General features: G+C 36.3%; 1 protein-coding gene across 3 annotated transcripts in view; it reads right to left on the bottom strand.

Annotated features, from left to right (window-relative positions):
- Positions 1-518: 518 nt before the first annotated feature.
- Positions 519-17486, bottom strand: part of LOC309964468 (protein adenylyltransferase SelO-like) — a 34913-nt gene continuing 17945 nt past the window's right edge. For 2 of the 3 annotated variants that reach the window (XM_082843484.1, XM_082843485.1), the window contains 8 exons: positions 13629-13758; positions 10405-10449; positions 10212-10293; positions 10020-10112; positions 8029-8108; positions 6946-6989; positions 3756-3835; positions 519-792 (listed from right to left, as the gene is read on the bottom strand). In XM_082843484.1, coding sequence (XP_082699610.1) covers positions 670-792; positions 3756-3835; positions 6946-6989; positions 8029-8108; positions 10020-10112; positions 10212-10293; positions 10405-10449; positions 13629-13758 — 677 coding nt within the window. In that variant the 3' untranslated portion in view covers positions 519-669. The remainder of the gene's footprint in view (positions 793-3755; positions 3836-6945; positions 6990-8028; positions 8109-10019; positions 10113-10211; positions 10294-10404; positions 10450-13628; positions 13759-17486) is intronic. The other variant, XM_082843486.1, reaches the window with a different exon arrangement.

The following is a 17486-nucleotide window of genomic DNA, read 5'->3' as shown; positions in this document are numbered from 1 at the left end:
TATGCACAGACAGAAAAGTGTCTTAAGGTGATACGGTATTGTATGTATGTGTCTTAAGTTATTAACGTTTAGAGATACAGAAATATTCATAGATTAAATGAAACTATGTCTGGGAATGTCTTTAAAATACTTGGGGATATATAAATTATACTTCAATTAAAACAATAACTAGGAACAAGGGGGAGGTGTGTAGGGGTGTACATGAAGCAAGATTATCATGCATTGATACTTAGTAAGCTGGTTGAATGGTAAATCAGGTTCATTAAACTATTCTTTTATTTTGGTAAATGAAAATTACTATAACAGACAAAAAAGCTTGAGGAGTACAATTAAATTATATTCTTATTTGATGTGCCCCAAATTGCTGGGTACATGGTATTAGATGAAAACTTACAAATTCATTAAAAGATTGTTATAAGATTTTTTAGTTATTGAGAATAACTCAGGTAGTTATTATTCATTAAATTGATTGATTAAAACAAAAATGACCACAAACGTGTTCCAGAGAATAGGTCCACTTTATTTGGTTAAAAAATGTTTTTATATATAACCATTATTATGAAATGCAGGATTGTCAAGAAAATGTAGGTGGTCATGAAGAATTTGTCAAATAGATTATTCTATGCTGGGTTCGGTGATAGAAGTATCCCTTAATTGATTTTCCCCAAATTAAGATGAGCAGCTAACCCTGAGATCTTTGGCCCAGGAAGGAGTAGGTGAGGAATAGCCTGCTGTCTCAGCTGCAGAATGCTTCTGGAAAGGACGGCGAAGAACTTGCTGGAGGAGATGGACCTGGTAAACAATTTAAAGTAGATAAATATAGATTCTCTTAATCAGGACCCTTATTAATTTTCTACATTTCTGAAACGACAAGGTAAATTTTAAATGTGCATGAAAATGTTTAAACATTTTATGTTTCATTAAAACTTCAACTATAGCTGTTACTTAAAATTTCTATTATTCCAGAGAAAGCTCCTTAAGTAGTAGTTTTTCGCTGAAACAGGACAGTGAATATGTACATCATCACAAAGAGTACATACGTTTCCTGATCATTTCTAAATTCCTTCACAGCATTAAGAGAATTATAATTTTCTAAAATATTTATAAAAATAAAAGGATGTCAATGATTTACACTCTTTCCAAATCAAGGGCATGGATTCCAACTCATACTGCTTCATTTGCAGTTTTGTCCCACGGTATAAACTGAGGGATCAACAAACACACCTCTTTCAGCAATAATTCTAGGATCAAAATGTATATTCTCATCCAGTTATAAAAATAATTAAGTCGTGGGGATGTAATGTACAGCATGGTGACTATAGTTAATAATACTGTTTGTGTATTTGAAAGTTGCTAAGAGAATAGATCTCAAAAGTTCTCATCACAAGAAAAAAAAATTGTAGCTGTGTATGATGACATGTTAACTAGACTCATTGTGGTGAGCATTTCACAAGATATACAAATATCAAATCATTATGTTGTAGACCTGAAATTAACAAAATGTTATATTTCAACTACACCTCCATTTAAAAAGTAAATATAATAAATATTATACCTATCTAATCTTACCTACTAGTTTAAAAGCTCCCCGAATAGATTTTTATACTTCTCCACAGCAACTCGCAGAGGGTGAATTCTCAAGAAATGTTTGATGCAGGAATGTAAACACAAGGTGTATGTGTAAAGAGTTATAGGTCTAAAAGTTTAACAAGATCTTTTTCTTTTCCTGCATGAGAATTTAACCCTTAGTTAACTTTCTGGATCTGTTCCCCTGGTAACCTGATAAGGTGGTATATGTATGTCCACTGTATCACCATACAACACGGCTTATGACTGACAAATAGCATTTGTCCTGGGAGAACTGTAAACACCTGATAGAATGTGTTGGACTTTCTTTGGTGTAGGGACTCACGGTATAAGGCAGGTCTATTGTGGGGATGTTGGAAACTATGCCCATGGAGCTGTTAGAAGAGATACTGGTTTCTGTAGAACATGCAGCTTTTCAGCCAGGGCTGCCCCTGCATCTTCCCAGTGTGGATCGTGTCCCCCTGCACCTGAGCTTTACCGCTGTACCTCCCTGCCTGCGTGGATGCTTCAACAACTCCTGCAAAGGAGGAACCTAATGGTGCCCTGCTGGTAAGCTATGTTTCTGTCCTGTATCTTTCTGAATTAAGGGGGGCCAAAAGCAGCCTGTAATAGTCTTATGAATCTGAACGTTTACTTGGACCTAGGAAGACACCTCCCCACCCAAGGTGGGCACGGCATCCTTACTCAAATATAATTTTGAGGGAAGGGAGAAAACAGGGAGGGAACAAAAGAGAGGGAAGGAAGGTGAAACAAGGTAACAAAAACATCTTATTAAACACTGTTTAGTTTCCCCAGCTTAGACTAATTTATCTAAAGATAAATACTGAGTTAGCTTCCTTCTCTTTGTTTTTCCTTAATACCCTAAAAAGATTACACTTAAAAATATTTTATTTTCTAAAATGAAAACCTAGATTTGTCAGGCTAATTAAACTACTGAAATGTAAAGTTAATGCAAGTTCCAAATTAGAAATAGCAAGAACAGTTTCTCTGTCGTGCCCACTCTGATCAGTTGGTAGTGACTACACAGCATGCTGTGATGAGAAGGATCCCAAGGCTGTGACCCATTTGAGAGAGAAAGGGGGCCGCGATCGTTAATAATGTCTGTTCCAGTGCAGGACAAAAGAGTGACAGCAAGAGTGCTGGGGGCTATTCCTCTTCTAAGAAATACACTGTGTGCAATGCATTTTTAAACAATTAACGAGGAAATATTTGAGGCATAGAAGAAGGTATGCAGAATAATATGACAAATACCTGTGTATCCTCCACTCAGCTTCAGAAATAAAATGCTTCCAATATGGCTGAAGCCTTGAATATCCTTCCCTAACTCGAATTTCTTCCTTCCTGCAAATCAATCACTGTCCAAAGATGCTATCATCTTTATTCAGTTTGTTACTTTTATTATATATGCATATATCCCTAAAGACATGATTTTACATGTTTAGATTAAATTGGGGTGGTAACACATTGTATGTATTCCTTTGCCACTTGCTTGTTTTGCCAAACATTATATGTGAGATTCATACAAGCTGATGTGTATAGATCCAGTGCATTCATCTTCCCGGATGTCAAGATTTCATTTCATAGACCCAGGTTGCTAGTGCCATAGATGCCTGGTAGATGCAAAAGCTAATTCCCTCTGGAGATTTGCACCCTCAAACCGGCGTCACTGGATTTCTGAGGTTGAAATCCCAAATCCCTAAATATAAACAATGACTAGCAGAACCAGACCCTCAGAAGTTCAAATCATGTAGATATGATATCAAATGAGTATTTAAAACTTTAAACACATTAAAGAATAAATTTTGAAATACGAGAAAATGATTCACTGATTAAAGAGAGACCAGGTAGTGAGAAGCTGGGAAGCTGGTGCTGGCAAAGGTATGGTTTAGCATATCTGCAAACAAAATCAGGGTGTTTAAAGTATGATACATTTTTTTGTGGTACGTGGGCCTCTCACTGCTGTGGCCTCTCCCGCTGCGGAGCACAGCCTCCGGACGCACAGGCCCAGCGGCCACGGCTCCCGGGCCCAGCCACTCCGCGGCACACGGGATCTTCCCGGACCGGGGCTCGGCAGGCGGACTCTCAACCACTGCACCACCAGGGAAGCCCGTAAAGTATGATACATTTTAAATTAATAAAAATAAGCCCAGAAGAGTCAACCAACTTACCTCTGAAAAATCGTTCCTTTCTGCTTTTTGCACTGCGGATTCCACCATCCAGTTCTTCAGCACGTATCTAGGATTAACAGCTTAAACAAGAGAGGAAAGTTCATCATGGAACAATAATTACTAAGTCGACACAGGCCGTGTGAAATTACCACTGAAATGACATAACCTTTAAGAACTTTGCCAGGAGGCTCAAATGAGAAGAATGATTAGCATCAGTCATTCTGATTGTTGATAAACAATATACAGTATTTATCACCTTATGGTACAGGAAAAACGGTTTTTTCGCATCATGAGCAATATTATGTTTTATTTTTCTTTTCAGTGTTTCATCATTAATTTGGTTTTCACCATATTCAGTTCACTAAGCATTTTATAAAGCTGGGAGAAAGTAGAAGATTCATCCTGTAGCCCAAAGGAAGGGAGGAAAAAGTTGCTGCTTTTAACATCTTCAAACACAGAATTCAGGTCTGACTCAGTAGGACTGCTTAATGCTGTTGTTGCCAAGAGCAAATAGGAAAGGTTACATGCAGGCAAAACTCTTTGTAAATTTATATTTTTTATAGTAACCATGCATTTTTTCATACTAAAAAGTATTATAGGGACTTCCCCGGTGGCACAATGGATAAGAATCCGCCTGCCAATGCAGAGGACATGGGTTCAATGCCTGGTCTGGGAAGATCCCACATGCCGCAGAGCAACCAAGCCCATGCGCCACAACTACTGAGCCTGCGCTCTAGAGCCTGCGAGCCACAACTACTGAGCCCATGTGCCACAACTACTGAAGCCCGCATGCCTAGAGCCCGTGCTCTGCAACGAAAGAAGCCACTGCAAGAAGAAGCCCACGCACTGCAACAAAGAGTAGCCCCTGCTCACCACAACTAGAGAAAGCCTGTGCACAGCAACGAAAAACCAACACAGCCAAAAATAAATAAAATTAAATCTTAAAAAAAAAAGTATTATAATAATGGCACATTCCAGAAATTATGTCTTTATTTGAGATGAGACTTTTCCAAGATAATTTATCAACTAGGTGGAAAGGAGGGATGTTTATCCTCACTGGCCTGAAAGAAATTCCGAGAGGACTCCAGAAATCACTGTTTTGTGATTCTCAACAACATTTTTCTGAGTTACTTGAATGGAGGGAACATACAAATTCCACTTCGACTTGGTTTTAAAGAGCTGCCAAGACATGACAGATGATCTAAAATACAAGTGCCCTGTGACCCAGTAATTCTACTTCTCTAGGAGTATAGTCTATGGGAACAAATTTAAACATTAAAAAGCATGATTTATATTAAGGAAAACTAGAAACAACTTAAATGCCTATTAATAGGGGACTGGTTAAGTGAAACATTACATACTCTTTCAAAGATATATTATGCAGTCATTAAAAATGTTACATTATAAAGAATGAAGTAGTCAGGGGAAATGTTTATTTTTAGTGAAAAATGAAGGATCTAAAATTATACCATAATATGATTACGACTACATTTTCTCCTAATCAATACACACAGAAAAAGAGAGACTAGAAGTGTCAATAAACACATGGAAAAGTGAATAGCAACTGTGGTTGAGTGATGGGAATCCTTTTATTCTTTCTACAAGTTTGCATCTTCCAAATTGTAAAGAATTCATGCAGAACTCTTTTAAAATGAACACACATATACACATATACACATATACAGAATAAATATATATAATCCTTAGGAAAACTGACATGCAAGGGAAATTGTGGAAGCAGTCGACTTAGGCAGAGGGAGAGTGGAGTCACCCAATTAAAAGTTTAACAAACTTCACCAACACTTTATAGAAACCTGGCAACGAAATACTGTTAAAATATGCTGGGACTTGTAGCTGCAAGCAGAAGTACTTTGGATCAATTATGTGTTGATATATACAAACTACCTGAAATCAGAAAATTGTAGATCTGTTCATAGGATTCTTTGAGGTTATCTAATTCTGTACATTTTTTTTATCTCGTCTGGAACTTTTTCCCATTGCTCATTGTGGAAATTAATTTTTCCTTTCCTTGAGAGTACACTGTTCAGCATGTATTATTTCTCTAAAATAATTCAAAGCTTCAGCCTTGAATTCACTAAATGTCTTTCATCTTACCATCTCATCCATCCTGTCATAACCAAACAAATCCAAATCCTAAAGACAGCCACGACATTTTCTTCTCTCAATTTCTTTTTTCTCTTAATTGCTGATATAGTCCATACTGAGCTGGCCTATAAATTCTGTATGATTGCACCCATGAACGTAAGTGGCTGGCAGCTAAATCCATGCTAAGCCCCAAAGACTGATTACTCACTTCCTTGTAAAAACTCAGCTTGCTTTTATTTCTACTATAGTGTCCTGAGTCAAGAAGCAGTCTCATCCTCTAACTTAACATGGAATATTAGCATCATTCTTATTTCATCAAATGATCAGCCGCCCTGATGACACACACTAGCTCTCCACACCAGTCCTAAGTAAGGTAAGAGTACTCCAGGACTTGAGTACTTCTGTCTTAACTTCTTTGATCTTCTTAGAACCCATGTTGCAAAAAGGACTAACTTCCTTTTTTTTTCTTCTCCAAGCCAAGTGTAAAGTCACATGGTAAACTGAAAGCAGTATGTAAAGGTGATTTATTTTTAGCACTACCATTTACTAGGTGTATATTATGGCCCAGGCACTGTAACAAGATAACTTACATATATTATTGCTCATCGTTACAACATCCCTGCAAAATATGCCCATTTTATAATAGCTAAGGGCCTTGAAAATTGGAAAGTTAAATATCTTTCATATTATACAGCAAAAAGGTGGCAAGATGAGGTTCATCTGTCAGATTCCAAAACTCACGTTCTTTCCACCATAAACCACACCACCTTCCTTGTCTCTCCACTATCTTTTAAGGCCATATTATTTTAACATCAATATGCAAACTTATTGAAAGCAGGGCTATCATAATCAAGTTAAAAGTCATCTGAAATTAGAAAGGCTCATATATGACACTTCAACTCAACTAAAATACACTCATCTAGAGTTTTTGTAGTTAAAAACAAAACAACAAATCCAATTCCCTCAAGTAATTACTTCCAGTTTTCCAGGTTTTGAAAACTGGGAGTAATTACTTCCAGTAATTACTTCCTGTTGCTTTTATGTAATAATCCTTCAAGCTGAAAAACTCAAAAGGATTACCTACTTGTCATTCTTTTTCTTCTTTCAGAATCTGAATCATTCATGTTACTAAAAATGAACAGAACAAAGAACAGAATTAATCACTGTCTCCCCAAATCATATCGTTTTTCCAAAAGGGTGAGAATTATTTCACAAGACAAATATTGAAAAAAAAATTTAAATTACATTGAATCAGTGTCTGAAAGGAAGACAGAAAATCCTGTTTGATTAAACAATATATAAAATACTACCTTATTTCATTATTTTAGATAATACCAAAATTTTTATTTTTACCAATTAAAAAAATACTTTTGTCTAAAAAGATATCTAAACTTGGGCTTCCCTGGTGGCGCAGTGGTTGAGAGTCCGCCTGCCGATGCAGGGGACACGGGTTCGTGCCCCGGTCCGGGAGGATCCCACATGCCGCGGAACGGCTGGGCCCGTGAGCCATGGCCGCTGAGCCTGCGCGTCCGGAGCCTGTGCTTCACAACGGGAGAGGCCACAACAGTGAAAGGCCCGCGTACAGAAAAAAGAAAAAAAAAAAATCGAAACTCTCTGGCACCTCTCTTTCCTTATCTTAAAACATAGTTTTCTGAAAATAATTTAACTTGTTCTTCATTACTCAGGGTCATCTTTATGAATAGCCCTCAGCTGCCATTAAGCTGTGACAGGCTATTTGCTCCTGTGCGTCCTGTGGTTTTCCTGTCTCTCCCTTCAGCCACCACTACCTACAATTTCTTTACTCTTTCATGTTTGTTGCTTCCGATTCATTGTGACAGTTAACGAAGCAAAGTAACTTCTGACGATTGTATGAGATGTGACAATTTATAGACACTGGATGAAAGCCTGGGGAGCTCTCTCTCCAGAGCTTCAAGGCTTGGGAGACTTGGGCTCAGGACACAGGGGAATGGCATTATCAAAGCTGAGGTGAACAGAAGGGTGCTCTCTGCGTGGGTGAGATGTTACCAGACACTCCTCAGCCAGAGCAGACTTCCCGGGAATAAAAAGGAAATGTTGAAAAATGGAAAGGAAGTGAAGAATCTGATGGGTTGACGATGCTAAAGTAATATATTACATGCTTTCTCAAGAAGTGATTAGGTTACCTTACCTCTTCAGTCTCAAAAGGTACTGGGACACCCAGGCAGGAAAGAGTTTGTGCTTTGAGATCATTTTCAGTGCCCAGAATTGCTAGAAGAAAATACAGTAATAGACTGCTTATTAATATTTGTTCACTTTATTTTAACTTCATGTCCCTTAAATTATGTATTTAACAATAATTTATAACATCCAGATTTCTCTTAAGGTTCTCTATTTCAAGTGGAAGTAGTACTAAAAAGGAATAATGTTTTCCTTTTCTTTATATAACTTTCAACTCAAATTCTAATTCATGGAGATACATGTAATGGCATGATTTAAGAGAAATAAAAAATATACATAGTTCTTATAAATAGACATTACATGTGAATACTTACATTATCAAAACCCTTCCTTTAAATAGGGAAAACTCACGTAATATATAATTTACTTAAAAAATTTAATTTGTAACTTTTATTTAGTTATCTATTAATTCATTTAACATACATTTATGGAATGTCAACTGTGTGCTAGGAACTACATTAGTTGGGAAGGATAAAAAAATTAATAAGACATAATTACTGCTTTTAAAAAGGAAAGTGTGTAAACAAATAAGTCAGTGCCATTTTAGAAGTGTTATAGAAATATACATAAAGGCTAAGGGAACACGAATAAGCTATTAGCTCTAGTTAAGAGTTAGGGAGTTAAAAAGGTCTGAAATTCAGAAGACACAGAAATTAACTATTAAAATGCTTAAAAGTGTAATGATCTCTCTCAAATTTTCCCAACACTCAGTAATTTAAATATTAACATCTGTCAAGAACTCGTTCAAATCACTTTAACATTACTTTGTCTCAGTTAATGTTAAATGTTAAATCTCACATTAAATGATAATTAGTTCTGATAGTTCATTAATAATTTTTAAATTATATCAGAGATGCTTATTGGTTAACATTTTGCTGGATTTCTTGCTGAATAGGTAGACATTCTTTTATTCAAATCACTCCTAAAAATGTAATTTATGGCAATTACATACCTGTGAGAACTATACACAAATAGTTTTTATATATAAATAATTTTTTTTAGTTAACACAGAAGTCATGAAATATAATGAAGAAATTGAAATTTTAAAAAATATGCCTAGATTTTCATCTGAAAAATAATAAAAACAATGCAATATAAAAGACTTACACCTTATAAACAGAGCTATGTTTCTAAAAATCTATAATAAGTGGGAGTCTTCTGGTTAATGCCCATATTATTCCATAAATGTAGCAGGTTAGTATTGAAAAAACAAGGCAACACCTTTCTTAAAACTGAATTAAGAAGAACCATTTTGGTAACAGCTTGGCAGTTTCTTAAAAAATTAAACATAAATTTGCTAAACAATCCAGCAATTCCACTCCTAATATCTACCCAAGAGAAATGAAAATATGTTCACACAAAAACCGGTACATGAATGTTCATAGTAGTATTTATTCGCAATAGCCAAAAAGTGGGAATGACCCAAATGTCTGTCAACTAGTAACTGGATAAACAAAATGTGGTCCATCCATACAAGGGAGTAATAAAGTAATAAAGAGGAAATAATAATATTTTAAGACGTACTTAAAAGATCTTAAAAATAATAAAGAGGAAAGAACCACCGATACAGGTTACAACATGGGTGAACCTCAAAAATATGCTAAGCGAAGAAGCCAGACACAAAAGACCACATACCATATGATTCCATTTACAGGGGAGGTCTAGAAAGGGCAAAGAGACAGAAAGTAGACTAGTAGTTGCTTGGGGATGGAAGTAGTAAAAAGGGATTGACTGCAAATGGGCAAAAAAGGATCTTTTCAGAGTGATGGAATTGTTCTAAACTTGACTTGTGGCAATAACTGCACAAATCTGTAAGTTATTTAAAAATCATTGACTTGTACACTTAAAATGAGTAGAATTTTAGGGTATGTAAATTTTGCCTCAACAAATCTGTTAAAGAAAACTGAGTTAAGAAAAAAGCCAAAAGTCACAAATTGATACCTGAGGAATGCTGAGCTCCTGTAACTGGCTTTGAGTGATCTCACTGAGCTGCCGAAACGTCATTGTAAAGTCAGCTTCTGTCTTTTCCATGAGCTAATGAAAATACTTACATTTAGCAACCTCAGTTCTTGAAGAATATATGGAATAGTCATCCAAATGTTAATCAGGAAAAAGATAAAATGATAAACTCACATGTAAGAGAAATGCAATTAAATCACCATCACCCTTGCTTTTTCCAAGTAATCCCAATTTGGCTTTGAACAGGTCTCTAAATCTAAAAGGAGAAATGTCAATTTGATTTGTGGTTAAATTTCTCACTGTTTTAAGAATTGCCCTCAAACCAAGCAGGACCCTCTAATATGTGTTAAAACAAACAACAGCAAACCTTGTATCATAAAGAATGGGATACCCCTCAAGAATCTGAGCAGCACTGAGGGAGAAAAAAGACAGCACCGTTAAACCTTGCTTAAATGTTAACATTCTTGAATTACATTTTACATGAACAAAGGGAACCTTCTCATACATTAAATAGCATTCGATTACATACTACTGATTCTGATTTAGTGATTTAATTGTATATCATACCTTAGAGCAAATTGTCAATATAAATTTACTGTCTCCAAGATTTGGATACAGTACAGGTCGAATCAGGTAACTCCTGAAATATGACTATATACAATTAGCTTATAGGATAAATGTTAATATGTCTTTATAATACCAAAAGAGTTATATAAATGGCTTTTTTTGGTGTATTTTATTTTATTTTAAATTTATTTATTTTACTTATTTATTTTTGGCTGCATTGGGTCTTCGTTGCTGCAAACCAGCTTTCTCTAGTTGTGACAGGTGGGTGCTACTCTACGTTGCAGTGCGCAGGCTTTTCATTGCGGTGGCTTATCTACTGCGGAGCATAGGCTCTAGGCGCGTGAGCCTCAGTAGTTGTGGCATGTGGGCTCTAGAGCGCAGGCTCAGTATTTGTGGCACACGGGCTTAGTTGCTTCACAGCATGTGGGATCTTCCCAGACCAGGGCTCAAACCCATGTCCCCTGCATTGGCAGGCGGATTCTTAACCACTGCACTACCAGGGAAGCCCTGGCGTATTTTAAAAATTATCTTAGACCCAAAATAATGCATTACAGATACTTCACCCAATACAATAGCATTTTATTTGCCTGAATGTATGAAAATAGTGAAATACTTCATAAAAATTTAAAAATTAAAGAGTTATTAATCTTAAACCCATTTTTAAACAAATTGTCTATTTCTTAACATTCTTAATGTATTTTAAATTATACAGATGCTCAACACACTCTGAAGCTCCACTCCCCTGACCTTTCTGACCTTATCTCCTATGACTCTTCCCCTTGCTTATTCTGCTACAGCTACCCTGGCCTTCATGCTGTTCCTTAAACACCCACACACACTCCTGCCTCAGGACCTTTGCACAGGCTATTCCCTTGCCTATAGCACTCTTCCCCCACATATCTCTGTGGCTGCTCCTGTTACTCCTTCAAGCCTCTGCTCAAATGCAGCCCCTGACAAGGCGTGTGAGCTGCAGTAGTGCGCAACCCTATACCAGCCCTCCGGGTGTAAACACTGCTGCTTCTCTTCTGCCTTCCAGATCTTGGCAATTTCTCTTGTGGCCAACCTAACCCGTGACCAAACAGGGAAGGGCATTTTTCGACCAGTTTAGCTAAGTTGATACAGTATAAGGCCACTACATGTATATGGCTATATGATTAAGTCCTGGCCAGGGCGAAATAAGGGAAGTGATGTGTATAAATTCTGAAATGTGTCCTTCAATATTGAGGACTTGCCTCTTTGCTTCTCCATGCTCCTACCTAGAATATGGATGTGATAGATGGTCCCATCTCAGACCATGAGGGCCACAGACAATGGATGGTGGCATAGAAAGCTAAAAGCAGTCTGGGACTCAGACAACTGAGTCCCCATACCAGCCCTGAATTACCAACATGAATTACCATACTTTTATGTGAGGGAAAAATACATGCCCTTGTTCAAGCCACTATTATTTGGGATTTCTGTTACAAGCAACTGAATCCATACTTTATCTAATATCCTACATCTCAGTCAGAGTAAAATGAAAATATTAATGGTTACATAAGATTTCAGAAAGTATATCACCTATATACCCCATGTGAGTCAAATACTTAAGAAAGTAATCAAGGCAGAGACTTCAAGACGGAATTTAAAAAAATAATAAAAACAATGTTAGTAAGCAGTAAAATGACTAGAAATGCAGGGAGGGGAGTGGAGTGTTAAGGGTGAAGACTCAAAATAGAAGAGAGATACTTCAAGGGAAAACCTACTAACAGTCTGAAATTCAAAATATTAAACTATCTTAGCAAAATGTAGCAGTTGGGTAATTAGAGGTAAAACAAAAGCATTCTAAAGGTCTCATTGGGATGGAGGGAAAAACAATGGGCAAATAGGAGCTTAGTGAGGGAAACTATTTGGAAACTTGTTCTCATATAACAGTAGAGAAAGTGGCAGAAAAACAAGATAACTGTGAGGGGTGGGGGATGCAGTAGTTTCCAAATCAAAGTTGGGGGTTGGAGAGGAATGGATAAGCTCCTCAAATCATAAAAAGGTAAGGAGAATAGGGGGAAACTAACATGTAAAATAAAACACAATGTAAGACAGAAGGAATAAAATAAATCAATTATTATAATAGATGTGAAAAGCCCACATACGTCTATTAAATCAGAAACCATCACATTGAGTTAAAACCTGGCTATGTTTTGTTTACTTTTATAAGAAATATACTTTAAAACAATGTGATAAAGATAAAAGAAAATAAAGTGAGATTCAAGGCAAATACAACAAAAGTAAGCATGAATATTAATATCAGGTAAGTTGAAATTGAGAGCTAAAAGTATTAATCAGGATGAAGGGGGTCACTGTTTTAGGATAAAAGGCACATTTTCTGAAGGAAATATAAGAAAAAAATCAGTATGTACCAATAACGGCACATTGCACAAATTCAAAACAATTAGAAAAAATTGCTTGCTAAAAATACAATTAAAGTGGGAGATTTTAATACACATCTCTTATGAATCAAACTTATCTAATAGATAAAAAATAAACAGAATCATAAAAGACTTGAATAATATACTCAATACACTCAATCTGATATATTAAAACGTTTGTGCACATTTTTTATATGATCATGAAATATGTACAAAAATTTATTATGTTGGACCATAAAGAAACTGTAACACATTTTGACTAGATTTTACCAAACACGTTCTTTGATCATAAAAATATGGACAAAATAAGCCCAACTACTTAGGAATTCAGAAACACAGTGATAAATAACCCTTGGATCAAAGAAGAAATAAACCATGATTTCACAGCACCTAAAAAGCAATAAATAGGAAAACACTTTATCCTGATAACTATGGAAAAAAGCCAAAGTGGTACCCCCCCCCAAAAAAATAGATATACACACATATATATAGTTTGAAAGCCTTTGTTATTAAAGATTAAATAGTATGGTTTTAAAAATGTTTCTTGCTTTTCAAAGCATGATCATTATACAAATATATTTTCACACAGATTTAATTAGTAGATTTAGGATTTACTCACAGTTGCTTTTGCCTAGGATCCAGTAATGGGTTTAGAGCTTGTAACAACTTGTTTAAATTAAACATTCCAATATTAGCCTGATTTCCTATTTTATATCTTCTTTCATCATCAGATGTGTTTGGTACAAAATCTGTTTAGAGCAAACATACTATTGCTTTACAGTGGGAATAATTATAATAGGTAGTTTCTTCGTTTTTTTAAAAAATTATTTACTTATTTATTTATTTGGCCGTGCCACGTGGCATACGGGATCTTAGTTCCCTGACGAGGGAGTAAACCCATGCCCCTTACAGTGGAAGCGCAGAGTTTTAACCACTGGACCGGCAGGGAAGTCCCTTTTTCTTCATTTTTTTTTTTTTCTCATGGTTTTTTTTTTTTTTTTTTTTTTTAACATCTTTATTGGGGTATAATTGCTTTACAATGGTGTGTTAGTTTCTGCTTTATAACAAAGTGAATCAGTCATACATAAACATATGTTCCCATATGTCTTCCCTGTTGCGTCTCCCTCCCTCCCACCCTCCCTATCCCACCCCTCCAGGCTGTCACAAAGCACCGAGCCAATATCCCTGTGCCATGCGGCTGCTTCCCACTAGCTATCTACCTTACTACGTTTGTTAGTGTGTATATGCCCATGACTCTCTCTCGCTCTGTCACAGCTCACCCTTCCCCCTCCCCATAACCTCAAGTCCGTTCTCTAGGAGGTCTGCATCTTTATTCCTGCTTTACCCCTAGGTTCTTCATGACATTTTTTTTCTTAAATTCCATATATATGTGTTAGCATACGGTATTTGTCTTTTTCTTTCTGACTTACTTCACTCTGAATGACAGACTCTAGGTCTATCCACCTCATTACAAATAGCTCAATTTCGTTTCTTTTTATGGCTGAGTAATATTCCATTGTATATATGTGCCACATCTTCTTTATCCATTCATCCGATGACGGGCACTTAGGTTGTTTCCATCTCCGGGCTATTGTAAATAGAGCTGCAATGAACATTTTGGTACTTGACTCTTTTTGAATTTTGGTTTTCTCAGGGTATATGCCCAGTAGTGGGATTGCTGGGTCATATGGTAGTTCTATTTGTAGTTTTTTAAGGAACCTCCATACTGTTCTCCATAGTGGCTGAACCAATTCACATTCCCACCAGCAGTGCAAGAGTGTTCCCTTTTCTCCACACCCTCTCCAGCATTTATTGTTTCTAGATTTTTTGATGATGGCCATTCTGACTGGTGTGAGATGATATCTCATTGTAGTTTTGATTTGCATTTCTCTAATGATTAATGATGTTGAGCATTCTTTCATGTGTTTGTTGGCAGTCTGTATATCTTCTTTGGAGAAATGTCTATTTAGGTCTTCTGCCCATTTTTGGATTGGGTTGTTTGTTTTCTTGTTATTGAGCTGCATGAGCTGCTTGTAAATTTTGGAGATTAATCCTTTGTCGGTTGCTTCATTTGCAAATATTTTCTCCCATTCTGAGGGTTGTCTTTTGGTCCTGTTTATGGTTTCCTTTGCTGTGCAAAAGCTTTGAAGTTTCATTAGGTCCCATTTGTTTATTTTTGTTTTTATTTCCATTACTCTAGGAGGTGGGTCAGAAAGGATCTTGCTGTGATTTATGTCATAGAGTGTTCTGCCTATGTTTTCCTCTAAGAGTTTGATAGTTTCTGGCCTTACATTTAGGTCTTTAATCCATTTTGAGCTTATTTTTGTGTATGGTGTTAGGGAGTGATCTAATCTCATACTTCTACATGTACCTGTCCAGTTTTCCCAGCACCACTTATTGAAGAGGCTGTCCTTTCTCCATTGTACATTACTGCCACCTTTATCAAAGATAAGGTGTCCATATGTGCATGGGTTTATCTCTGGGCTTTCTATCCTGTTCCATTGATCTATATTTCTGTTTTTGTGCCAGTACCATACCGTCTTGATAACTGTAGCTTTGTAGTATAGTCTGAAGTCAGGGAGCCTGATTCCTCCAGTTCCTTCTTTTGTTCTCAAGATTGCTTTGGCTATTCGGGGTCTTTTGTGTTTCCATACAAATTGTGAAATTTTTTGTTCTAGTTCTGTGAAAAATGCCAGTGGTAGTTTGATAGGGATTGCATTGAATCTATAGATTGCTTTGGGTAGTAGAGTCATTTTCACTATGTTGATTCTTCCAATCCAAGAACATGGTATATCTCTCCATCTATTTGTATCATCTTTAATTTCTTTCATCAGTGTCTTATAATTTTCCGCATACAGGTCTTTTGTCTCCTTAGGTAGGTTTATTCCTAGATATTTTATTCTTTTTGTTGCAATGGTAAATGGGAGTGTTTTCTTGATTTCACTTTCAGATTTTTCATCATTAGTATATAGGAATGCCAGAGATTTCTGTGCATTAATTTTGTATCCTGCCACTTTACCAAATTCATTGATTATCTCTAGTAGTTTTCTGGTAGCATCTTTAGGGTTCTCTATGTATAGGATCATGTCATCTGCAAACAGTGACAGCTTTACTTCTTCTTTTCCGATTTGGATTCCTTTTATTTCCTTTTCTTCTCTGATTGCTGTGGCTAAAACTTCCAAAACAATGTTGAATAATAGTGGTGAGAGTGGGCAACCTTGTCTTGTTCCTGATCTTAGTGGAAATGCTTTCAGTTTTTCACCATTGAGGATGATGTTTGCTGTGGGCTTGTCATATATGGCCTTTATTATGTTGAGGAAAGTTCCCTCTATGCCTACTTTCTGCAGGGTTTTTATCATAAATGGGTGTTGAATTTTGTCAAAAGCTTTCTCTGCATCTATTGAGATGATCATATGGTTTTTCTCCTTCAATTTGTTAATATGGTGTATCACATTGATAGATTTGCGTATATTGAAGAATCCTTGCATTCCTGGAATAAACCCCACTTGATCATGGTGTATGATCCTTTTAATGTGCTGTTGGATTCTGTTTGCTAGTATTTTGTTGAGGATTTTTGCATCTATGTTCATCAGTGATATTGGCCTGTAGTTTTCTTTCTTTGTGACATCCTTGTCTGGTTTTGGTATCAAGGTGATGGTGGCCTCGTAGAAGGAGTTTGGGAGTGGTCCTCCCTCTGCTATATTTTGGAAGAGTTTGAGAAGGATAGGTGTTAGCTCTTCTCTAAATGTTTGATAGAATTCGCCTGTAAAGCCATCTGGTCCTGGGCTTTTCTTTGTTGGAAGGTTTTTAATCACAGTTTCAATTTCAGTGCTTGTGATTGGTCTGTTCATATTTTCTATTTCTTCCTGATTCAGTCTTGGCAGGTTGTGCATTTCTAAGAATTTGTCCATTTCTTCCAGATTGTCCATTTTATTGGCATAGAGTTGCTTGTAGTAATCTCTCATGATCTCTTTTATCTCTGCAGTGTCAGTTGTTACCTCTCCTTTTTCATTTCTAATTCTATTGATTTGAGTCTTCTCCCTTTTTTTCTTGATGAGTCTGGCTAGTGGTTTATCTATTTTGTTTATCTTCTCAAAGAACCAGCTTTTAGTTTTATTGATCTTTGCTATTGTTTCCTTCATTTCTTTTTCATTTATTTCTGATCTGATTTTTATGATTTCTTTCCTTCTGCTAGCTTTGGGGTTTTTTTGTTCTTCTTTCTCTAATTGCTTGAGGTGCAAGGTTAGGTTGTTTATTCGAGATGTTTCCTGCTTCTTAAGGTGGGCTTGTATTGCTATAAACTTCCCCCTTAGAACTGCTTTTGCTGCATCCCACAGGTTTTGGGTCGTTGTGTCTCCATTGTCATTTGTTTCTAGGTATTTTTTGATTTCCTCTTTGATTTCTTCAGTGATATCTTCATTATTAAGTAGTGTATTGTTTAGCCTCCATGTGTTTGTATTTTTTACAGATCTTTTCC

This window comes from Leucopleurus acutus, assembly GCF_964270905.1.
Source record: "Leucopleurus acutus genome assembly, chromosome: 1".
Taxonomy (NCBI): Eukaryota; Metazoa; Chordata; class Mammalia; order Artiodactyla; family Delphinidae; genus Leucopleurus; species Leucopleurus acutus.
This window is presented reverse-complemented; position numbering and strand designations above follow the sequence as displayed.